We start from the raw sequence: 27,120 nt of genomic DNA, 5'->3' as shown, positions 1-27,120 counted from the left end.
TAGCACTCCTGAAAGAAGAGTGAAAATCTCATTCTGGAAACATCCCCCAGGCTGTGGCTAAGCCATGTCTCCGCAATATCCTTTCTTTCAGGAGTGCTAGTTCTGCAAGGTTTGCAGGAGAGCTTCTGTAAAGTTTGGAAGGTAGGAGACGAGGTACTGGCAGAAGTAAAGCTGTGAGTACCGGGCGTGAGTCGTGCTTCGGTAGCTCAGTTGGTAGAGCACTTGCCCGCGAAAGGCAAAGGTCCCGTGTTTTTATTTTATTTTGTTTGCTTATATTCTCATTAATATGTGTTTATTTAATTCCATGTGGTGACCAATTAAAAAAATTGCATGTTTTTAGTCACAGGACCATAAGTTATCAGAACTAAATCCCTTTTAGCCATGGTGACTGATGGTTATAAAAACCACATCAAAAGACTTGCAAAATACGTACAATGAATTTGCAAACCAACAAAAATTGTGTGTAGCTGCTACAGTAAACATAATACCTCCTTAAAAAAATAACAAGATCATTGGAAAGCTTGTAGAGCTAAAGTGGAAATATGTGGATGTCAGCATCTAAAGTAACAATAGTAGTAGTAAGGTAAAACTTTAAACTGTGACAAAGTGCAGAACGGATTCCAGCAAGCTGTACACCATGTGGTTATAATTAAACTTTCCCTATTTAACACATTATAACATGGAAACTAATTACCGTACGAGTACCAAACACTGTAGCATCAATGTCCAGATTATGGGGTGCATGATTTCCATGCATCACAGCACCACCATCTAGTTCCAACTATGGCCACCAGGTGCCGTGATCAGTCATTGTGATTCGTAGCCTCACATCCCTAACCTGTCGCAGTGCACTTGTTGATGTGTCAACTTGAGCTTGGACAAAAGAAGCTGGGCATTATTGCTGAAACTCTTTTATCAAAACGAAGTAATGCTGCAACTGCACTTCAAGAATATCGCCGACTGAAAGGATTATGGTAGGATCCCCTTTCTCTACCTGCTGTATGGAGCATGCTGAAGAAGTTTGAATTAGCTGGAGAACTTGGTGTCACTCCTGGAAGAGGCCAACGACTGGTTGCATCACAGGTGGTTGACGAATTTACTGTTGCTACAGCAGACAATGCTGCGTGTAGTTCCCGATCGTCAGGCAATGTGCATGCTGTGTCATGACAGTGGGACATTCCCTGGTCCACTGTACCGAAGGTGCTTTGAACCATTCTCAAATGGTACCCATACAAGGTCCATATCGTACAGCATCTTACATCACAGCACGCACAACAATGTGTTGACTTCGCTCTTCACTTTCTCACAAGGATTGGAGTGGACGAGGACTGGCTCTGGACCATCCTGTGGACAGATGAAGTTCATTTTTCTCTGATAGGCGAGATGAACATACAGAATTGCTGAGTGTGGGGATCTTTACCTCCAGTCACTGTGTGTGAAGTTCCTCTTTATGGTGAACATGCCACCATATGGTGTGACGTAATGACTATATTTATCATTGGCCCTCTTTTTGTTGAACAGGTTGGCACTCAAGGACCAAAGATGTGCAATGTAACTGGCCAGCGTTACTGCAATATGCTTTGCCATGTCATACCCGCCCTACAAGAGAGAGATGAATTGAACTTAACAGTTTTCATGCAAGACAGGGCCCCATCGCACATTGATCATGAAGTTCACCTGCTTCTCCGAAACACATTTGGAAATGATCGAACTATCAGCTGCTCATTTCCAAATGCTTGGCTGGCACGATCACCTGATCATGTTCCCCGTGATTTCTGGTTGTGGGGCTGCTTGAAGGATTGGGTTTACCAGGGGAACATTGACACATGTGCTGATCTGAAGCACAGCATATCAGGAGAGGCAGCCAGCATACCTATGGAGATGCTTCATTCTGCAGCGCAGAATGCAGTCCTGCACTTTCAGATTCTTCTGGATACTGATAGGAATCCCCCCTTTGTAGCAGTAATGGTAACAGTATGCAATGGTATGATGTACCATAGCAACACACTTAAGTGTTTAGATTGATTTGATTCTGCATCATTTCACTTCCCAATTTCCTTTACATTAATGCTGCCAACTTTTGTCCTCATATGGTAATTACTTTCCTTGTTATAACGTGTTAAATAGGGAAAGTTTAATTATAACCACTTGGTATATTGCATGTAGTAGCTCCATACATGAGTACCATGATCGTTCCAGGGAACAATGCTTCAGATACAGTAATATGTGCACAGGAGATATTAAATAGGATGTAATCTTCTACACCTTTTGACACTCATATAGAGAACAATTCAATATGGAAAGAAACGCCACACATTCTGATGCTTTTTAAACAATGCAATCAATATTAGCAACTTGCGCCCTTTTTATTGTTGCAATCCTCCAGTACAAACAATTAAACATGGTCACACACTTCATCCCATTTCATTTGTCCAACAATCATCATTTTTTGTGTAAAAATTAACATTTTAACTAAATATTTCTGGTGAATATAACATCTAACAAATTTTTTACTCAGTGAGTCCATTAGAACTCGGAAGAAATAACAATATTAATTATTACAACACTGTATGAAAATAACCTTTATTACTTTTAGTTCCCCCTCATGAACCATGGACCTTGCCGTTGGTGGGGAGGCTTGCGTGCCTCAGCGATACAGATAGCCGTACCGTAGGTGCAACCACAACGGAGGGGTATCTGTTGAGAGGCCAGACAAACGTGTGGTTCCTGAAGAGGGGCAGCAGCCTTTTCAGTAGTTGCAAGGGCAACAGTCTGGATGATTGACTGATCTGGCCTTGTAACAATAACCAAAACGGCCTTGCTGTGCTGGTACTGCGAACGGCTGAAAGCAAGGGGAAACTACAGCCGTAATTTTTCCCGAGGGCATGCAGCTTTACTGTATGATTACATGATGATGGCGTCCTCTTGGGTAAAATATTCCGGAGGTAAAATAGTCCCCCATTCGGATCTCCGGGCGGGGACTACTCAAGAGGATGTCGTTATCAGGAGAAAGAAAACTGGCGTTCTACGGATCGGAGCGTGGAATGTCAGATCCCTTAATCGGGCAGGTAGGTTAGAAAATTTAAAAAGGGAAATGGATAGGTTGAAGTTAGATATAGTGGGAATTAGTGAAGTTCGGTGGCAGGAGGAACAAGACTTCTGGTCAGGTGACTACAGGGTTATAAACACAAAATCAAATAGGGGTAATGCAGGAGTAGGTTAATAATGAATAGGAAAATAGGAATGCGGGTAAGCTACTACAAACAGCATAGTGAACGCATTATTGTGGCCAAGATAGATACGAAGCCCACGCCTACTACAGTAGTACAAGTTTATATGCCAACTAGCTCTGCAGATGACGAAGAAATTGAAGAAATGTATGATGAAATAAAAGAAATTATTCAGATTGTGAAGGGAGACGAAAATTTAATAGTCATGGGTGACTGGAATGCGAGTGTAGGAAAAGGGAGAGAAGGAAACATAGTAGGTGAATATGGATTGGGGGACAGAAATGAAAGAGGAAGCCGCCTGGTAGAATTTTGCACAGAGCACAACATAATCATAACTAACACTTGGTTTAAGAATCATGAAAGAAGGTTGTATACATGGAAGAACCCTGGAGATACTAAAAGGTATCAGATAGATTATATAATGGTAAGACAGAGATTTAGGAACCAGGTTTTAAATTGTAAGACATTTCCAGGGGCAGATGTGGACTCTGACCACAATCTATTGGTTATGACCTGTAGATTAAAACTGAAGAAACTACAAAAAGGTGGGAATTTAAGGAGATGGGACCTGGATAAACTAAAAGAACCAGAGGTTGTACAGAGATTCAGGGAGAGCATAAGGGAGCAATTGACAGGAATGGGGGAAATAAATACAGTAGAAGAAGAATGGGTAGCTTTGAGGGATGAAGTAGTGAAGGCAGCAGAGGATCAAGTAGGTAAAAAGACGAGGGCTAGTAGAAAGCCTTGGGTAACAGAAGAAATATTAAATTTAATTGATGACAGGAGAAAATATAAAAATGCAGTAAGTGAAACAGGCAAAAAGGAATACAAACGTCTCAAAAATGAGATTGACAGGAAGTGCAAAATGGCTAAGCAGGGATGGCTAGAGGACAAATGTAGGGATGTAGAGGCCTATCTCACTAGGGGTAAGATAGATACCGCCTACAGGAAAATTAAAGAGACCTTTGGAGATAAGAGAACGACTTGTATGAATATCAAGAACTCAGATGGAAACCCAGTTCTAAGCAAAGAAGGGAAAGCAGAAAGGTGGAAGGAGTATATAGAGGGTCTATACAAGGGCGATGTACTTGAGGACAATATTATGGAAATGGAAGAGGATGTAGATGAAGATGAAATGGGAGATATGATACTGCGTGAAGAGTTTGACAGAGCACTGAAAGACCTGAGTCGAAACAAGGCCCCCGGAGTAGACAATATTCCATTGGAACTACTGACGGCCGTGGGAGAGCCAGTCCTGACAAAACTCTACCATCTGGTGAGCAAGATGTATGAAACAGGCGAAATACCCTCAGACTTCAAGAAGAATATAATAATTCCAATCCCAAAGAAAGCAGGTGTTGACAGATGTGAAAATTACCGAACTATCAGCTTAATAAGTCACAGCTGCAAAATACTAACACGAATTCTTTACAGACGAATGGAAAAACTAGTAGAAGCCAACCTCGGGGAAGATCAGTTTGGATTCCGTAGAAACACTGGAACACGTGAGGCAATACTGACCTTACGACTTATCTTAGAAGAAAGATTAAGGAAAGGCAAACCTACGTTTCTAGCATTTGTAGACTTAGAGAAAGCTTTTGACAATGTTGACTGGAATACTCTCTTTCAAATTCTAAAGGTGGCAGGGGTAAAATACAGGGAGCGAAAGGCTATTTACAATTTGTACAGCAACCAGAAGGCAGTTATAAGAGTCGAGGGACATGAAAGGGAAGCAGTGGTTGGGAAGGGAGTAAGACAGGGTTGTAGCCTCTCCCCGATGTTGTTCAATCTGTATATTGAGCAAGCAGTAAAGGAAACAAAAGAAAAATTCGGAGTAGGTATTAAAATTCATGGAGAAGAAATAAAAACTTTGAGGTTCGCCGATGACATTGTAATTCTGTCAGAGACAGCAAAGGACTTGGAAGAGCAGTTGAATGGAATGGACAGTGTCTTGAAAGTAGGATATAAGATGAACATCAACAAAAGCAAAACAAGGATAATGGAATGTAGTCTAATTAAGTCGGGTGATGCTGAGGGAATTAGATTAGGAAATGAGGCACTTAAAGTAATAAAGGAGTTTTGCTATTTGGGGAGCAAAATAACTGATGATGGTCGAAGTAGAGAGGATATAAAATGTAGGCTGGCAATGGCAAGGAAAGCGTTTCTGAAGAAGAGAAATTTGTTAACATCCAGTATTGATTTAAGTGTCAGGAAGTCATTTCTGAAAGTATTCGTATGGAGTGTAGCCATGTATGGAAGTGAAACATGGACGATAAATAGTTTGGACAAGAAGAGAATAGAAGCTTTCGAAATGTGGTGCTACAGAAGAATGCTGAAGATTAGATGGGTAGATCACATAACTAATGAGGAAGTATTGAATAGGATTGGGGAGAAGAGAAGTTTGTGGCACAACTTGACCAGAAGAAGGGATCGATTGGTAGGACATGTTCTGAGGCATCAAGGGATCACCAATTTAGTATTGGAGGGCAGCGTGGAGGGTAAAAATCGTAGAGGGAGACCAAGAGATGAATACACTAAGCAGATTCAGAAGGATGTAGGTTGCAGTAGGTACTGGGAAATGAAAAAGCTTGCACAGGATAGAGTAGCATGGAGAGCTGCATCAAACCAGTCTCAGGACTGAAGACCACAACAACAACAACTTTTAGTTAAAAGTATAATCTGGCTTCAAATGAGAGTATGTTAAGTTAGGACAGTAAATTGCAGTAATTATCCCAGTTACATATAATTGTGGATAAAATAGTTCTTTTTATAAATAAGTTGAAAATGTTTCTTTTTGACATCTTCTTTTCCATTGAGCAAGAGGGCACAGTAATTCAAACAATGGACTCACTTTCAGGAGAACAGCAGTTCAAATCCCCATCCAGCCAAGAATTAGGTTCTATAATTTCCCCAAGCCACACCCAGCAAATGTCAGAACGGATCCTTTGTAAGGTAAAGACCAATTTTCTTTTCTGTCCTTCCTCAATTTAAGCTAGAGTTCTCTCAAAATAACCTCCTCATCATTGTAATATCAAATCTTAAGCTCCCTACCTTCTTTTTAACTTTTATTCCATTGACAAAATTGAAACTTGCAGCATATAAGTTTAAAAGCATAATATACTTCCTGCTGTCATTAAAGATGAGGTTTTTCACTATGATGCACACTAATCCCTGCATGATCACGGGTAGAAATGGATCTGTGGTTGCTCCTGCCAATTGTAAACAGCATTTAAAAAAGAAAACAATATTAGACCAGTTATTGCACTGACAGTGCAGCTCATTTTGGAACAGCTCGTAGGACTGGGCCCGATCTTTAATCCGGTCCAACATTTTCCAAATTAAATTACTTTCAGTTCCTGAACGACAATTGGCCTCCACTATTTTCTGATTTTTACAATATTGTTGATCCATTCAGGAAAGGATATCCAACACAGCACATGCTAGTACACATCCACTGTTCAAGAAAGTCGTATGTGCCTCACTTTTGAGCGAACCTGCTCATGTAATTATAATCTAACCACATCGTTGTAATCCCATGACAATGCAGGGATCACACTGCTAACATTAAAGATGTAAGTATATGCTGGGAATATGTGCCTGTCGTGTCTAGATATGGATACTTCAATAAATGACTGCCATAATAGATAGCCATTGGTTTGATGATGTGGTATGTATGGGGAAAGCATCCAGTGGCATGCTCCACAACTAAAACAATCAAGCTTTGCCAAAATGGTGGCCACAAAAAATTGACCATCTCACTATACATAAACAAAAGCTTTAATACATATAACTTGTATTTCCAGCCCCCTTGGCTACATTGTAGGAAGAGAATGAGACAAGGAGAAATTGAGGGAATCCATTCATCCCATATTTAAAGTGTTCCAGATTTAATGATAAATTGTTCATGACAGCAGACTTCCATTTTGTTGCTGAACATGTTGAAGACACATTCAGGCAAGTAATATCAATAGAGAAACTGAGGAATTGATCTGTACTGATTAAGACATTGAATGCTGGTAATTATAAGTCACTGGTGTTGCTATTTTGTCATAAACTTGGACACATACCTGTCAGAATTGCTGTCTGTAGAAGACTAAATGTGATATACAGTCAATTATTTGTTGGTTGAGGTAGATATTTAAAAAATTCTGTTTTTGAAGTCCCTTATTTGATATTAAGATAACATGGTTATCCCATTTATCCCACCAATAGACCAATTGCAGTACAAAACTTAGTGCCCCTTATTGCCTCTTTAAAACCTTCTGGGGAACAGAAGTGTATGACCAACAGCACCATCTTCAATAGTTTTGTAGCCTCTTCTCACCACAGCTACGGAAGGCTGACAGCTGGATCATTATGAACAAATCTAGTTGACAGCCTTCTGGCAGAAGCAGGTATCCTACAACTGCACGTCAGGTGCCAACAACTCTTAATAAATTGGGATAACAATATGCTAGGTAACTGAACACCTAATTTATCTGCTTCTGTTTAATAATCAAGAGTTTTGACTATTAATGAATCATGCTAGTACAGGTGTACCAATTGAGGTATGCTTGGAAACTATAAGTAGGGAACTTCAACTCCTTCCGTTGGCTAGAACTACATCAGCCACTCCACTATGGTGTGAAATCTACTGGAGATAAGCATGGATCTGTTCTGAGAACTGGAGGAGGAGGAAAAAAAATACAGACTCCTCGATCTTCTGATGTTTGTTGGTTTCAGCCAGTCCCATGCAGATGTTTGCAGACAGGATGAAAGTTGAAGAATGAGTAGATATTTCTTTTTTGCATGTAGAGGGTCAAGAACAGCATGCCTTACCAAACATATGCCACAGTGGATAACTTCTGAACTATCCAGAAGAAATCAACCATACTATGTTGAAGACTTATTTTGCACATTAGACTGCCAGTATTTCATCATTCAGCGAGAGACCATCCCAGTATGTTTGTAGTGTCCGGTGATGATGGCTTATATTTTTGTTGAATATAGTGCTGTAAATGAATTGAGATGAAAATTAAAGTTAAGTGACTGAATAACTTCCGTACTCTCAGATGTCGCAGGAGCGCATTACAATCATTCTTAAGAAAGAGTAGTTTTATAATAAAATTTAATAGCTTCAATGGTTATGTTGACTAAGGGATGAGCATGTGAGAAAAGGCTGTCACTACACAATTGGCTGCCAGGGGCTTCACTGCACTCAGCCCTCATACTTAACCTACATAAATAAAGGTACAGCTATCATCAGCCTGAAGGTTTGAACACTACAGTGCTTTACTAGGTGTGGTCTTATTGGAGGTGGTATACTGTTGCCTTCCTCTGACTTTTGAAATGACTTGGCATATTTCACAGTGTCAAACATTAACAGAGGTGAAAGAAATGACGAGTCGTGGATAAAAATCCTTGGACTGACCAGAGATTGAACCCAAGGCCTTTGGATCCATAATCTGGCACTTTACCACTGAGCCACCAAGATGCACCACACCTACATAATCACCATAAATTGTTTTAGATCCTTTTAAGCATTTTTCTCACACATATATCTTATCAGCCTCATGTCTTAGACTTCTTAATTGTAATAAAGGCTAATTTTATCACAGCCTGTGCAGTGACGTGTGCACGTAGTTTCAAAAGGTTGGACATGTGGCAGTACTATGTTGTCTGCAGAGGGTGCTGCCTGTGTGTGTGTGTGTGTGTGTGTGTGTGTGTGTGTGTGTGTGTTGCTACAGCTCTTTGTGTACATAGTCGGTTCTTGCTCAATGTTACTTAAATACTGTGTTTAAGTTGTTAACACTTGTGTGGAATAAAATTGTGTTCAGTTTACTGGTCATGTTGTACTTATACCAATTACAAAAGCCTGATACAGAACTCTCCATGCTGCTGACAGTGGAGGGGAAGGCATGGAGGATGTGACACATCACATAGCACGATTGTGAGACGTGGTGGTTCAGCTTGACCCCCCCCCCCCCCCTCCTCTCATTTTCCTATTTTTGTTAACTAGCATCCATCTTTTGATAAGAAGACTTGCCTGACTCTGGTATTGCCCTCTTTCGCCACAACCATGATGTCAGTGCCATGGGAGATGATCACTACTGTTCTCTTGTAAAGTTGCTGGCTACTTACCTGGTGTTTCTTGGTTACTTATTCTTGTGCCATTGCACTCCCACCACTGTGTTGCCAATAGGGGCAAAATGTCATCAGGACTGTCACACAATCGGCCACCAAACCGTGAATACCTTTGGACATAATATTAATACCAGTAATTTTCTGATCTCTCCCAGATCACTTGTTTCCACATCCAAGGAGCAGTTAAAGGCAAATCTCACTCTTTCCAGGTATTAGGTGGTATGTGTATAAATCTTGTCTGAAATTGCTCTTAACACTTCAGAACTATCCAAGAGGAAAAAACACACACACACACACACACACACACACAAACACAAACACGTATGTACATACATATGTGTGGAGGAAGGGTGAGGGTGAGGGCAAGGTTCACATGCTTGATTGAGCTTGCAGGCTGCCTTCTCCCCTGACGCAACAGCAGCACACCTAGGGCATCAAATCAAAACTATAGTATCCATGGCGTTAATGTTTATGGGTAATGTACTGATATGAATGGCACCCCTTTCCCAACACCCCACACCAACAAATTATGCCTCAAAACATATTTTTTGAGAGTGCATTCAATGTACGCTCACTCCACTTTCACATGTTTACATTTATTTATGCATTGTGAACATTATCTCCTTACAGCTGTCTTGAAAACTTCTGTTGCAAAATTCTGCAACAATATTAATAAAGAAATAATATTCATGATATGTAAATAAATATAAACATTTGAAGACAGGACATCAGGTGTCTTGAAATGTCGTAGAAGAACATATGCTTATAAAAGCAACTGGCCTCGGCTGATTCATTATAAATTGTCCTCAGTTTCAAGAGTTGTAGTGTTCTAATACACCCACAATGAACCAGAATTATTTATTAATGTTCATACACGAATGGATAGAAAAACAAAATATGGCAGTGAGATATGCAGTTTGAGTCAACAAGCCATTAGAATTAACAATAATTTTCGGCTACAGGCAGCTCATTGGAGTGTTTGAAATTTAGTGTGTTAGTATCCAAAAATCATCATTAGCAACCATATTTAAAATATTTTTCCGAAAAAGCTTATTATGACTGATGGGATAGGCATGCATTATTTTTGTAATACTAAATAAAATGGGAGCACCTCACTCTTTCCCCCTTGAATTTATTGTGCAGGCTGTATTGAAACCAATTACAGGCCAGTTGCCTACCCGTAGTTAAGCCCCTTAATTTCATACTCCATTCCTTTGTTTAGCTTAATAGTTTGTACCGACTTGTTTTACAGTATATTGTGCATATAATACATTAAACATTATGTACTCTGCAAAAACATTAAATTGTTGTACATTGAATTGCATTTGTTTTACTTTTTCAACAAAAAATCTCATTACAGTGGGTTCCCATACGAAATTATAGTTATTGATGATGGAAGCCCAGATGGAACTTTAGATGTTGCCAAAAAGCTTCAGGAGATTTATGGCAGTGAGAAAGTGGTGTTGAGGCCACGGGAGAAGAAACTTGGTCTGGGAACAGCATACATACATGGAATTAAGCATGCAACTGGAAACTTCATAGTGATAATGGATGCAGACCTTTCACATCATGTGAGTGGCAGAGTTATTCATTACATTTATAAGAAATTATGTTTAATATTAGTCTGCATGTTATTTATAATATATTATTGTTGGTTGCAGCCCAAATTTATCCCCCAGTTCATAGAAAAACAAAAATTAGGGAATTATGATCTCGTATCAGGAACCCGTTATGCTGGATCCGGAGGAGTCTATGGATGGGACTTCAAACGGAAGCTTGTGAGCCGTACAGCTAATTTTCTGACACAGCTACTGTTAAGACCAGGAGCATCTGATCTTACAGGAAGTTTCAGGTACATGCAGTAATTGTCCTGTCATTGATTGTATAAAGTATGTTCTTACTGTTAGCAGAGGCAATATGAGTGACCCTGCTGTCCATCCTCTTGACAAGATAATAAAAAAAAATAAAAAATAAAAAAAATAAAAAAAAGACAAAGATGGCTGAGCCAGGAATTAGAAAAATAATTTTTTCTGCAGGATAAAGTAGCTCTGGGGAAAATGAAATTGGTCACTTGAACACATTCTGTAAATATTTGGGAAAGGCAACAATAAAATAGAAGCATTGAGTCATCAATAAGAGCACAGAAAATATGAAAACCTTGCTAGCTATTGAAGGAATCCTTTGAGTTACACACACACACACACACACACACACACACAGAGATATATTATATTAAGAAACATTCCACATGGGAAAAATATGTATAAAAAACAAAGATGCTGTGACTTACCAAATGGGAAAGCGCTGGTAGATAGACACAATAAAAAACACACACACAAATTTCAAGCTTTCGCAACCCAAGGTTGCTTCATCAGGAAAGAGGGAAGGAGAGGGAAAGACAAAAGGATGTGGGTTTTAAGGGACAGGGTTAGGAGTCATTCCAATCCCGGGAACGGAAAGACTTACCTTAGGGGGGAAAAAAGGACACACACACACACACACACACACACACACTCACACTCATACGCACATATACAGACACAAGCAGACATATTGATATATGTCTGCCTGTGTCTGTATATGTGCGGATGGATGCGTGTGCGTGTGCGTGTGCGCACGCGTGAGTGTAAACCTGTCCTTTTTTTCCCCCTTAGGTAAGTCTTTCCGCTCCCGGGATTGGAATGACTCCTTACCCTCTCCCTTAAAACCCACATCCTTTTGTCTTTCCCTCTCCTTCCCTCTTTCCTGATGAAGCAACCTTGGGTTGCGAAAGCTTGAAATTTGTGTGTGTGTTTTTTATTGTGTCTATCTACCAGCACTTTCCCGTTTGGTAAGTCACAATATTTTCTGTGCAGCTACATTGTGCCCCATCTGAGAACAGTATCACATTATGGCAAAACTTTCCTCACATATTTACACTGCAAAGTGAGATACTATGCCAAAAAAGTGTTGTTATATACCAAACTACCCAGTTTGAGAAGTTCCTTTAGATTAATCAAAAAACTGACTCAGATGTTCTGCAGCAGATATAACAAAGAATTTACTTGCAGGTAATTATTTTAATCTGTAATAAATGTATTTGAACATGATCAGATAGTCTCAGTGTAAAAGAGTAAAAAAAACCTATTTATAGCAATATTGTCTGTTATTCAATCATGACTGTTTGTTAAAATTTATAAACAAGCTTTAATAATTCTTCATTTTCTTGCTTCAGTTATTTTAGTGCCACATCGTGTTTCGAGATACGAGATTGTCAGATAAGAATGGCAGTACAATAACATTAACATAAAGACATATTTCAGCATAAAATTTAGTTGCAAAGATATTTTTATTTTGCTTTGCCAGTTTTGACACATTAATTTGTTGTCTTCAGAAGCTTACAAAATTAAATTAAAAATTTTTCATATATCTTACGACGACAACCAAATGAACCTGTTAGAAAAATTTGGAATATATAAACATTCCTACTTAAATCAAAAGATCTGTTGAATGATCAGCTTGCATTGAAAAACAAACACTATTTTGATTGTATAGCATCTCGTATAAAATGTGAAAATTAGCCCATTCCTTTAGATATTAGAACTATATGCCATGTTTTTTCAAATGTACTATATATAACTTTCATATATACCTTAGTTACACTTTTTGTATGCTGCTGACAGAACAGTTTGACTTCTTCATAAATGCAATTCATTTACTGTAAATTATCAATCAGTGTTACAATAATCACATACAATATGCACAATTGTGAACATATCATGGCATTATGCTTCTATGAAGATATGGACTTCTGCTAAATGAATACTAAGTAACTTTCTGTAACACACTTCTCATACTTTACATAAATGTATGGTCAAGGTCTAATTTTGTAGGCTTCTGAAGGTGACAGATTAATTTGTTGAAACCATTAAAGTGAAATAAAAATATCTAAGCAACTGATGACTGGATTTTATTATAAATTATACTCTACAGTTGCTAAAAAAGTAACAGCTACAAATAAAATGATTAAGACATACATTTAATGTAGTATTTCTTCAAATTGTGAGCTTTCAGTGAAAAAGAAAATGTTACAAATGTTTGAGAGTGCATTTAGTTATTTTCCTGCTTTGTCATTAATGTGGAAATGTAAATAATGATTTTAATCAAAATTTCACTCACAGGCCAAAACATTATGGCTACCTGCTTAATAGTGTGTTTATCTGCCTTTGCTATTAAACATAGCAGTGATTTTGCATGACGTGGATTTGACAAACCATTGGTGGGTTTCTCCAGTTATTTTGGCACCAGATGACTTCTCAAGAGTCACGCAGTTCATGTACCTTGCAGGCCAGTGGTTTGTGGGTGTTGAACTGGGACCCATTAGCATCCCAGATGTGTTCCATTGAGTACAGAAGGGTTTAATTTGGTAGCAAGACATCATTGCGAGTTTGCGTACCACTACAGCACAGACAGTTATCTTGCTGGCAGATGCCATCAGAGTTGGGGAAGACATCAAGTAGGCCTATTAATGGATGCAGCTAGTCTGATATAATGATCATTCCATTCACAGCTGTCATTATGCCTTTGATTACTATCACAGTTCCCATTGAAGGCCAGGTGGGGATGCCCCTCATAGCATAACAGTACCCTCTCCAGTCTGCGTCTGTGGTGCAGTGCATGTTTCAAGCAGTCATTCTCTTACATGGGGGTGCACCCATGCACGATTGTGGACCTAATGTAACAAAAAAATGTGATTTGTCTGACCAAGCACATGTTCTTATTGATACACAGTCTAGTGTCAATAACCCCATGCCTTCTACAATCATAATTGATAATGCAGTTGTGTCAATGCACCAGCATTGTATTCTGTCAGCAGATGTATTTTATTTTATTTTTATTTTATTTACACGTCAAGCTCCATAGGACCAAATTGAGGAGCAAATCTCCAAGGTCATTGAACGTATCAGTACATGAAATTACAACCGAAAAGTAATAACAAATAAAAATAAAATGTTCATGAACCCACAAAAAGTCAAGCTATAAGTTAAGTCAACAATACAACAAGAATCAGCTTAATTTTTGAAGGAACTCCTTGACAGAATAGAAGGAGTGACCCATGAGGAAACTCTTCAGTTTTGATTTGAAAGCACCTTGATTACTGCTAAGATTTTTGAATTCTGGTGGTAGCTTATTGAAAATGGATGCAGCAGGATACTGCACAACTTTCTGCATAAGAGTTGAGGAAGTCCGATCCAAATGCAGGTTTGATTTCTGCCAAGTATTAACTGAGTGAAAGCTGCTTATTCTTGGGAATAAGCTAATATTGTTAACAAGAAATGACAGTAAGGAATATATATATATTGACAGGCCAATACCAAAATACCCAGACTCGTGAACAGGGGTCATCAAGAGATTTGTGAACTTACACCGCTAATTGCCCGAACTGCCCGTTTCTGAGTCAAAAATATCCTTTTAGAATGGGAAGAGTTACCCCAAAATATCATACCATATGACATAAGTTAATGAAAATAAGCAAAGTAGATTAATTTTCATGTCGAACGATCACTCATTTCAGATACCGTTCGAATAGTAAAAGTGGCAGCATTAAGTGTTTGAACAACATCCTGACGATGGGCTTTCCGCGACAGTTTACTATCTATCTTAACACCTGGAAACTTGAACTGTTCAGTTTCACTAATCATATGCCCATTCTGTGAAATTAAAATGTCAGGTTTTGTTGAATTGTGTGTTAAAAACTGAGTCTTAATGTGATTTAGTCTTAGCTTATTTTCTACAAGCCATGAACTTGTCATGAACTGCACTATTTGATACCAAGCCTATGTTGCACAACATCCTGTACTACCAAGCTAGAGTCATCACCAAATAGAAATATCTTAGAGTGATTCGTAATACTACAGGGCATATCATTAATATAAATAAGGAACAGGAGTGGCCCCAACACTGATCCCTGGGGCATCCCCCCCCCCCCCCCCCCCCATCACAGCCATTCTCAACACTGTGAATAATGACCTTTTGCTGTTTGTTGCTAAAGTAAGAGGTGAACCAATTGTGAGCTACTCCCTGTGTTCTGTAACGGTCCAACTTCTGGAGCAATATTTTGTGATCAACACAATCAAACGCCTTAGTTAAATCAAAGAATATGCCTAGCATTCGAAATCTTTTGATTAACCCATCCAATACCTCACAGAGAAAAGAGAATACAGCATTTTCAGTTGTTAAACAACTTCTAAAGCCGAACTGTACATTTGATAGCAAATCGTGTGATACAAATGATCAATTATCCTTACATACACAGCATTTTCAGTAACTTTAGCAAACACTAATGGCATAGAAACAGGTATAAAGTTGTCTACATTATTCCTGTTTCCCTTTTTATAAAATGGCTTTACTACTGAGTACTTTAATCGTTCAAGAAACTGTCCATTTCTAAAGGAAAAATTACAAATATGGCTAAACACAGGGCTAACATGTGCAGCACAGTACTTTAATATTCTGTTAGGCACTCCATCATATCCATGAGAGTCCTTAGTCTTCAGTGATTTAATTATTGACTCAATCTCGCCCTTGTCTGTTTCACAGAGGAGTATTTCAGACATCAATCTCAGAAAGGCATTTGCCAAGAGAGTTAAATGATTCCCCCTAGAAAGTAAATTTTTATTTAATTCACCGGCAATGCTCTAAAAATGATTGTTAATCACTGTACATGTATCTGATTTATCAGTAACAGAAATATTTTTACTATGAGCTGACTTTATATCGTCGATCTTGTGCTGCTGACCAGACACTACCTTCACAACTGACCACATGGTTTTAATTTTATCATGTGAATTAGCTATTCTATTTGCATACCACATACTATTTACCTTCCTAATAACATTTTTAAGCATCTTACAGTACTGTTGGTAATGGGGCTACTGTAGCTTGATTATGACTACTTCTAACATTTTGATTTAATTTCTGCTTTGGTCTACATGATATCCTTATCCCTCTATTCAGCCATCCAGGCTGCCTTTTACTGCTAGTATGCCATTTAGAACATTCTAATGGAAAGCAACTCTCAAAGAGAGTGAGAAATATGTTAAGGAAAGCATTATATCTGGCATTTATGTTTTGTCACTATAAACACCCTTCCACTGTTGATCCTCAACAAGGTTTTGAAAACACTCTATTGCTGTTGGATTAACTTTCCTACATAGTTTGTAATTATATGTGAAATTTGTTTGAGTACAAAAGCCTTACAGTGTTAAAATTTGTGCATCATGGTCTGAAAGGCCATTGACCCTTTACTAACAGAATGACCATCTAGTAATGAAGAATGTATAAAAATATTGTCTATGGCTGTGGTACTGTTCCCCTGCACCCTAGTTGGAAAAAACACAATCTGCATCAGATCATATGAATTTAGGAGATCTACCAACATCCTTTTTCTTGCACCATCATATACAAAATTTATATTGAAGTCACCACATATAACTAATTTCTGGTACTTCCTATAAAGTAAATCAAGAACCCTCTCTATATTGAGCAGAAATGCTCTGAAGTCAGAGTTATGGGACCTATAAACAACAACAATTAGAAGTTTAGTTTCACTAAATTCAACTGCCCCTGCACAACATTCAAATATCTGTTCAGTGCAGCGCTGTGATACATCTAAGAACTCAAATGGAATACTGTTTTTTACGTACATGTCTACTCCCCCACCCCACAAGGAACTCCTTGAAAAACAGCCCACTAATCTGTATCCTGGTAAAGGAGGCCTCTGAATTGTCAAATTATTTAGGTGGTGTTCTGATATACCAATAATTTCAGAGCCAACATCTATAAGCAGTTCACTAACTTTATCTCTAATACCTCATATATTTTGATGAAATATTATAATTCCTTCACTGCTTGGAAACATGGGAATTTTCCCACGAGTGGTCCCACCTCTACCACCACCACCCCCTATACTGTCACCTATAAGATTTGCCAGTCTCTCCTTCCCATACCTATGAGTTGCAGGCCATGCCTAGTGAAACCTGATCTACACAGATCATTGGCTATCGGGCAAGCAACCGACCCCCAGGTTCTGTGATGAGGCATCAACATCCAACACCAGATTGCCTAATTGTAGTCTCAGCATCCTTCAGCCACTTTCCATGGATGCTCACAACAGTAGCATGTGAACAGCCTACCAGCTTTGCTGTTTTCTAGATGCTTACTCCCATTCTCCAGATCATAACAATCTCCCCTTTGTCAAAATTGCTTATGTCAGTACATTTACCCATCTTCTGCCTGTATAATTGCTGGAATAATTCCCATATGTCTCTGCTTGGCTTATACAGTATACTTTCATTATTGCATCATGGGCCTGCAGCACCACTAGGTGCTATTCGGTCTCGCAGCTGGCAGTGGTCATAATGTTTTAAATCATCAGGATAGTATCCTCTTGCAGTGTTTTCTCCTCCTTCTATCACTTTGGCAATTTGAATTTTAAAATTTGTTGTCCACAGTTAAAAAACTCATTAAATACACTTATATGAATTACACTTACAGTGAATGAAGCAGCAGATTTCAAGAACTCCCAGTTCTTCACCAACATGATGTTAAATTATAAATTCTGTTAAGATGTGGGTCTGTATTTTCAGTAATTACCTCTTGGTAATGTTAGAATCATTATATACCTATCCACATCTATATTCTATGAAGTGCATGGCAGAGGGTATTTCCTGTTGTACCACTTTATAGGGCTTCTTCCTGTTCCATTCATATATGGAGTGGTGGAAGAAAGATGACTTACACACTTTTGTGTTGGCTGTAATTAAGATAATCTTGCCTTTGTAATTCCTCCAAGAGTGATACGTGGAAGTTGTAGTGTCTGCCAGTTCAGTTTCTTTTTCATAATCATCATGATGCTCTCCCATGGTTCAATCAAACCAGTGGCTGTTTGTGCTGTCCCCTGTAGATATGCTCAGTATCCCCTGTTATTCCTATTTGGTGTGAACCCCACACACTTGAACCATATTCTAGGATCAGTGGCAAGAGACTGCATTTTCCCAGTATTCCACCAATGAACTGAAGCCTGCCACCTGCTTTATGTATGGTTGAGCCTATGTGATTGTTCCATTTCATATCCCTAATCCCTACAAGTTGTTGGGGTCAAGTATTTATTATGAAGTGACTGATTACAGTTATGACTCATTGATTTTGCAGGCCCAGGATTGTGTGTGTGTGTGTGTGTGTGTGTGTGTGTGTGTGTGTGCACAATTTTTCCAGTTCTTAATCTCGCCAGTCTTTGTACAACTTTGTCAAAATCTAGCTTAGTATTTATGCAGCTTTTTTTCAGACAATTCTTCATTATAGATAGGGACCAGAAAAATTCGCATTTTTCGACAAATGCTAAATAGATGCTAATTTTGCCTCAAAATGCAAAATTACTTAATAGACGCTGTTTCATAACGGATTGTATCCAAATTATCAGCTATTTATCAGACATAGTTTGGAATAGCTTTATTTTTTGCATACGATATCAAGAATATAGGCAGTTACTGGCACTAATACATCATCTGGCGAAGCCCAATTTGGAAAGATAATGTGCGCAAAATACTTGCAAAATAAAATGTATAAATGCAACGATGTATCAGTGTGCTAAATGATCTGGTGCCATGCCAGTTCTGAACGGTTGAATGGTCTGTTTAAGATACATGTCGCATAATGCAACGTAGTACTTAGCCATGGGACGTAGCATTTTATAAGAAAGACATGTGTACGTTTGTTGGTTAGCTAAAGCTCAAAACATAGTATAATGCGGACATTTTAAACTGGCACATTAGGTGGCGGATGTTTTGAACTGTACTTGTAGTTGTATCGAGTGCGGCTAGAGGTCGGGCCTGAACTACATAGTCAACAATAATCTTCTGACTCCAACAAACAATTGCATGGTAGGCGACCGTGAATGCTTTGTGTTGCGCATTGCTTGATTTCCTTTCTTACTTTTTAAATAAGTGAAGCGGCTAATCCTGGTACATCATGGATTTTGATTACGACCCTTACAACACCAGAAGTAATCGGCGATCCCTGTGACAATGTCAGTAACACTGTAGGATGCTGCCCAGTGAAATGGTGGCAGAATTTGTTTCCCCGCACCACTCCTTCCCCTGTGGTGGCCAAAATTCTCGTCTGTTTATGACCGTGCCCTTAGCGACAATAGCCTACAGCACCCACTCTCTGCACTATAGCGATTGGAAAACAAAATCTGTAACATTTTTCGATGACGCCGAAATTCTTCTCCTGATGTCAAAATCGAGTTGTGCACTCGGTTCTACTACTACTACGCGAAGTGCCTTGTCAGTTCTATCTGTAGCTTGGTCCAGCATGGGTTGTAGGTCTAATAAACGCTCACGAAAGGTCGAAATTAGTAGTCTGCAGATTTTTTTATTTTCAGATTGGGCAGGAAAAGGACATACAATGTCCGTAAACACCTAATATCAGAGAGGCATTCACTTAATGGGCGGGAAAATTCTGCTGTTTTTCGACAGTTGACAATCATTTTTGAAAGCTTAAATACAGCCAAACAAAGAAAACAAAGGCCATTTCAGAAGAAAAAGTTGTTGAAGTTAATAGAAAAGCAAACATTCCAGTCAAGAAGTTGCCAATCGGCACTTTTTAAGTCAACTTCAAAGAACTAATAATTTGTTTGCCTTCACTCATGTAGCGTGACAACCGTTCAAATTTGTGGAACTAATCATTTACAAAGAAAATAAATGCGAATTTTGACAAAAATAGATGCTGCATTTTCCAGTCCCTAATTATAGATAACTGCATCACCGATAAAAAGTCTACGGTCACTGTTTATATTATCTGTAAGGTCATTAATATACAGTATGGAGAGTAATGGCCCCAACATATTTCCGTGGGACACACTTAAAGTTACACCTACATCTGTCAATGACACTCTATCCAAGATAACAAGCTGCCTCCTTTCCTTACCAGAAAATCTTCAATCCAATCACAAATTCCGTATGATACCTCATGTGAATGTACTTTAAATAGTAGTGTAGGTGTAGTGCTGAGTCAGTACGTACTGCATCTATGTTACTCCTTTGATCCATGGGTTTCAGGATATTTGAGAAAGCATGTTGGGTTTCACATGGTTTTTTTTTTTAAGCTAATGCTGGTTAACATGGAGGAGGTAATTATGTTTGAGATAAGTCATCACATAGCTTTTTGTTGGAGGGAGTTATGGTATTTTATGATTACAAGAGGGGCTAATTCAGCTGCATATTCTGTATAGAGTCTGAAAGAGATTTATTGGGTTATAATGAATAGTTTATATTCTCTCTCAGTTTTTTCAAATAACATCAAAAATGATCTGTCTGACTGTAAAGAAGACATTACAAGGTGACAGATATCACCATGATCGACAATTGCTAGTAAAGTTGAACTAAGCTTTGTTTTGATCACCATCTTGATTCTAATGCACATCATTGTTGATTACAATAAACAGCATTTTGTTGCAGCAACATAATTCTGTCTTTACAAATAAACAGATAGTATTCTCAGCTGGAACACCCTGGAAATTTGGGCTTTCAGCTTAGTCAGTGTCATCTTGTAGCGTGCTGAATTGACAGTTTCTGTAGGTTCCAGGACATCCAAAAGAACCACAGCCAAAACTTAACACGTCAAATTGTCCTTCTGTGTTGCTAGAGAGCACCCCCCCTCCCCCCCCCCAAAAAAAAAATTTTGTTTCAAAATGTATGTGTTATAATAATGTCCTTCAAAATGTGCATTATTAACATAATCACTTTCTGAAATGTATTTCAAATACAATTGCTGTATTTATAAATACTCTTAAATTGTGCAATATTTTTTGTTCAAAAAGAAATTTTAAGTATACTGTCTTTTTAGTTGCATCTTTCAGAGAACTCTATTAAGTCTTTTTTCCCATTTGCAGACTATACAAGAAGAATGTTTTGGAGAAACTGGTGGAATCATGTGTGTCCAAAGGTTATGTTTTCCAAATGGAAATGATAATAAGGGCTAGACAACTCGGATATAGTATCGGAGAAGTAAGTCTACCTTTAAAACATATGATGACTGCTGAATATAGTGTTAGAAATGCACTAACTGGAAAGGTGGTGGGCCGTGTAAATAGTTAAAGAATTAAAAATGTTCTTTGTTGTATTGTTATTGGATGGTACATAAAGGAAAACATTGTGTTTTACGTAATATTATCAAGATGAAATTGTGGCATCAAATACCGTGACAACTTCACTAAAACTCCATGCCCAAGCAGCAATATTAATTTCGTTGTGTTCGTCTAACACCATGCAAGTGGTGAAGATGCTAACTTGGAGAACACATGTTAAAATTAACACCTATATACTGCAATTAAAAGTACTTTGTGATTGACATTTCAGTAAGCAGAGGGACAGGGACCAGCCACCATTCAATCATTGTTTTTCCTTGAGTGTTACATGCTTGTTTTGTTGCCTGTTTTGTTGGTACTTGCAGCACCTTGTGAAGTGTGGGTGGCTGCTTGCCGCCAACTTGGGCAACCCCAAAAATGCAATCTGTCAATCACAAAGTAATTGTAGAGTTCTCAAACTTAATAGCATCATCACTTTTTATGTAAATGCAGTATTAACAGTTTGGAAAACAGTTATTTTAATTTTTCCAAATCATGCATTGAGTTTATTGCATCTTGTCTTGAAATGAATTTATTGGGCCAGCAGTATCTGTGTCTACATAAGTCTGCATTCATAGATATTTTTTGTATCTAAGTAGGAAAAAGTTTCCATTGCTGATTCAGTTGATCCATTTTTAATCCCTTATGTGTGGATTAATGGTAAGACTTTGAAACTACAAGGCTCATTCTGAAAGTAATGCCTCCTATTTTTATTCATGTAAACTACAGGAGATACATAAATCACAACAGCACAGCTAAATAGAGCAATATTTCAGCTATTTTTCCAGAGTCACCACAATTTGTTACACACTTTTGCCAACAATGAACCTGAGCCTGCATGCCTCGCATGTAAAAATCGGAACCAACTGAGGCCAACCACTTCCTTACATTTTTAATAACGGCATCCTAATCTTGAAAAATATTCCCCACATAGCCCATCTTTCAGAGTCCCAAAGTGATGGAAGTCTGAAGGCATTGAATCGGGAGTGTATGGTGGATGTGGTAAGACAGTCCAGCTTAATTTTGCAACAAGCTGTTTGGTCACAAAACTGGTGAGAGGCCTGGCGTTATGTTGCAGGTGAAAGTTGGTCTTCTTCTCTGGCCTTACCCTAGAAATTTGGGCTTTCAGCTTAGTCGGTGTCGTCTTGTAACGTGCTGAAGTGACAGTTTCTCCAGGTTCCAGGACATCCAAAAGAACCAAACCCTGGCTATCCCAGAAGACTGTGCACATTACTTAGCCTGCAGGCGCCTGTACCTTGTATTCCTCCTTTAACGAAGAATTCGCATGTCACCATTCCATGTACTGTCTTTTGGATTCCGACTTGACAACATGTCTCGTCTCTGGTGTTAATACTATTCAGAAAATTGTCACCTTCAGCTTCATATTGGTCCAGCAGGTATCGACAAATTTCCACTCGTTGAGTTTTTTGTTGTTCTGTAAGCATCTGCAGGACCCACTTTGCACAGACTTTGCGATAACTAAGATGTTCCACCATTGTTTCCAAGGCATTACAGCTGACATTCAGCCTTGCACATAATTCTATGGTCATCATCGGCCAATCAGCATGGATGAGTTGATTTAGATGCTCTTCATTGTGAGGGATGACAGCTGTGCACGGTCAACCAGACTGTGGCTTGTCGTACACTCCCTTTTCACCACCTTAAAAATACCGTACCCATCGCCTCACATTGCTCTCATCTATTTTATCGTCCCAATATGCCTTTAGCAAGTGTCGGTGGATTTCACTTGGCGCAATTTCTTCAGCAGTAAGAAATTCAATCACACATCACTGTTTTATACGTGCGTCCATATAGGACTCCATTTAGGAACGTTCCTGTGCTGGCACCAACTACCGCGGAACAAAGGAACCATTAGTAAATGAAAGAGGAAGGTTCAAGCATTAGCACATACATCCAAAGTCACCACAAAAAATAGGCGGCATAACTTTTGGAACAACCCTCATACATATGTCTTACTTAGAACAAAAAATCTAAGGTAGTGAAATTGTGAAGTAGAGATGAAATATTTAAGGACTGGTATTTCTCATAATAATTCCATTTCTTTTCTTTACTTACAGGTGCCTATCTCCTTTGTTGACAGAGTGTATGGAGAATCAAAACTTGGTGGTTCTGAAATATTTCAGTTTGCGAAATCTCTCTTGTACTTATTTGCTACTACATAATAAAATGTTGCTTTAAATAAAATAAGCGCTGTTCAGTTTATTTGCAGAAAATATAATGTCCTAACTGTATCATGAAATTAGATGATGGCTAGAAGGAAAAATACCAATTTCTCTATTTTTGTTAGAGAGAGAGAGGATAAAAGATTACAAATGTGGTGTTGAAATTTGTTAACTAATACAGCTGTACTGATAATGAGACACAACTATGAAGGGCAGAAGAGATTGCAGCAATGTGGAAGTAAATTGAAATTGAAATAAGGAGATATAACAAAATAGAAATTTTTTACAAGTGAGTTCTGAGGAAACTGATCTATTGTTTTGCCATTTCTTGGCTGGTCATCATCATCAACCTCCTTTATACAATGAAACATTTCAGTCATCACAAATTTTATGACTTTTTGATATTATAAACTAGAAAATGTGACAATCGTAATCAAAAATTATTTCTGCTCATGTCAAATAACATGATTTAATTTTTGTCACCAGTGTCCCTGTGCTTTGCCTATATAGTTGCATTAAATTCTTCATCCCTTTGGATGCAACAACATGTATTTGGCCTTTAGACAGATCTAAATGCTGCACATGTTAATTAATGAGAGAAACATTATGACAAAGACCAAAAGGTACAAGACTAGCAAAGTGTTGTCAGTCCTACAAAGGTAACTGCTTACAAAACACTAATGTAACCCATCATTGAATATTGTTCAAGTGTGTAGGGTCCATATTTGAAGGTCTACAAAGAACAGCAGAATGAATGGTCACAAACTTGTTTGACTTGTGGGGGAGTGTCATGGAAATGCTGAAAAATCAGATGTGGCAGAGCTCAAAGATAGATATCAACTATTCCATGAAACACTGCTTACAAAGTTTTGAGGACCTTCATTAAGAGAGGAGACTAGGAATATACTGGAGACGCTACATATCATTCTTGTTCAGATCTAAAGACAAGATTGCAGTATGCACAGATACGTTTAAATAGTATTCTGCCTGTGCTCCATATATCATGGAACAGAAAGAAAGCTTAATATATGGTAAATGGGAAGCACACTCCACCATGCACATGGCAATGGTTTGTGGAAAATTGATAAAGTGATTGAGCTTTTTCTTAAATGCAATAATGTAGTGAGTAGGATGTAGATTTCAGGGTAGCTTGTTCCAGAGGTGAAGAGAATCAGTTGTTGAGGCATTTGAGAAAGTTTTTGTTTTATGGATTGGTACAGCTATGACACTTATGAGATGAGATGAAAGGTACTTAATTTTGTTATGGGAGATGATGAGTGGTGTGCGTACTGAGAGGCTGATGAAGTAGATGCAGGGAAATATGGTCACGTAACCTGTTTCACTGCAATCGCGTTAAGTGGGATTGTGAGGTACTCATATTGTGTTAGATTACACATTCCAAAATTTCTGCAGAACAGAGAAGGCAGAGCTCTTATTGTATGTGACAACTGTGTTTTATGTGGATTTGAGGTTCTCCTTCAAATTACATTCAGATTCTGCTCCATTTCCTGATATTTTGTTTTGGTACCAGCAAAAAGAACAGGGGACAGCTTTATTTATTTACATTTTCTTTGTGTGGAGCCATCATAATGATGGCTTTTGCAAACGTCAGATTTAATACTATGGTTATATTTATACTTATAAAATACACTATATTCTGTAGCTGTTCCTTCTTATGTCTATTTTTTTACATTTATCACATTACAGCTCACATGCTAATGCCACATGTTACAATCACTATCTTAAAATTCATTGAAAGAATATAAACATTTTTCTATTAGAAAATATTTTAATTTAGTTTTAAAAACATTTCCCATGTACGTTCGTAGAGAGTTTGGTAGCTTGTTATACCAAATCAAACCACTGATATATGGACTTCTATCAGTCATTTTTAACGTTGTTCTGTTACGGAAATAGTTACTTTGTTCTAGTGTTGTGATCGTGTACAACACTGCCCTTGATAGCTTCTGTTGGTTGACTTATAAAAAATACAACTATTTTGAAGATGTACAGAGAATATATTGTCAGATATTCGCACTGCACAAACACTTCACGACATGAATCTCTATGTCCCATCCCATGTATAAGTCTTATTGCTCTTTTCTGTAGTAGTAGTATTCTTTTTAAATGTACATCAGCTGCACAGCCCCATAGTTCAATTCCATAATTGAGAAAGGGGTAAAGTGTTCCATAATATACTAATTTCAGTGCTTGGCTAGGAACTATCTTTGCAAGCTGGCTGAGGAGATATATGGCACTACTGAAATACAAAATTAATGTGGTATGTCCACCGTAAATTTTCATCAACATATACACCCAGGAATTTACAGTTACCATTTTCTGTTGCAGAGATATTACACACACTACTCATATTGTTGTGATGAGAACTGCCTGTTTTAAATGTCAGTAGTTGAGATTTGGTGACATTCACCTTGAGTCCCTGATCATCGAAGTATTTTGTTACTTCTGTTACACTACTAGAAGCAAGAGATTCTAGCTCTTTAGATTCGCTCCCATAGAATAAGATTGACGTGTTATCTGCATAGCTTACAATATGGGAGTTAATGGTTAGTGCAATGTCGTTAATATATGTAAGGAAGAGAAAGGGTCCAAGGATTGAGCCCTGTGGTACACCTTGTATTACACGTTCACTGGTGGACTGGAAGTTCATGATTTTATTATCTAGTTTGTATGACAATTTAGTGCTTTGCTTAAGATTCAACAGGTACGTTGTTAGAAGATTCATGGCTTGATCCCCAATACTATAAGATTTTAGCTTTTTAAGAAGTACCCTATGGTTTACCGTATCAAGTGCTCTTGTCAGGTCCAAAAATATACCTGCAGTCTGCATCTTCTGGTCCAACAGACTGTAAACTTCATGGATGAACTGTGTAACTGCTGTGGTTGTACTTAGCTCTTTTGTGAAGCCATGCTGCGAATCTACAAGCAGTTTATGTTTTGTGAAAAAGGCACTTAACTGAGAAAGGATAATGCTTTCGAATATCTTACTAAAAGTGGAAATTAATGATATTGGTCTATAGTTGGAGACTTCTTCCTTACTTCCCTTTTTATACACTGGCTTCACTACACTCATTTTTAGAACCGTTGGATACATGTTTTCTGTAATGCTGCAATTAATAAGGTGAGTAAGAGGTTTAGAAATTTCTTTTAAGCATGCTTTAGTAATAGCACTGGATACGCCATCCCATCCAGATGAAAAATTTTTCTTTAGCATTTATATTGCCATGCGAACCTCCTGCTCATTCACTTCCACAAATTCAAATTCGGTACACTGGGTGAGATGGCATTGGCTCTCTATCTGTGAATCTGTAACATGTGTTGATTGTTCACCAGAAATGTAGTAGTTATTAAAAATATTACATAACTGTGTCTGACAGTAAGATTGATTAATTTTTTC

General features: G+C 38.1%; 1 protein-coding gene across 1 annotated transcript in view; it reads left to right on the top strand.

Moving 5' to 3' along the window:
- Nucleotides 1-23,724, top strand: part of LOC124619903 (dolichol-phosphate mannosyltransferase subunit 1) — a 50,872-nt gene extending 27,148 nt beyond the window's left edge. The window contains exons 2-5 of the mRNA XM_047146537.1: nucleotides 10,714-10,924; nucleotides 11,015-11,205; nucleotides 21,286-21,400; nucleotides 23,598-23,724. Of these exons, the coding sequence (XP_047002493.1) occupies nucleotides 10,714-10,924; nucleotides 11,015-11,205; nucleotides 21,286-21,400; nucleotides 23,598-23,702 (622 nt within the window). The 3' untranslated portion in view covers nucleotides 23,703-23,724. The remainder of the gene's footprint in view (nucleotides 1-10,713; nucleotides 10,925-11,014; nucleotides 11,206-21,285; nucleotides 21,401-23,597) is intronic.
- The last annotated feature ends 3,396 nt before the right edge of the window (nucleotides 23,725-27,120 follow it).

Source organism: Schistocerca americana, chromosome 6, assembly GCF_021461395.2.
Source record: "Schistocerca americana isolate TAMUIC-IGC-003095 chromosome 6, iqSchAmer2.1, whole genome shotgun sequence".
Classification (NCBI taxonomy): domain Eukaryota; kingdom Metazoa; phylum Arthropoda; class Insecta; order Orthoptera; family Acrididae; genus Schistocerca; species Schistocerca americana.
Note: the sequence above shows the minus strand (reverse complement) of the source record. Positions and strands in the feature narration are given on the sequence as shown.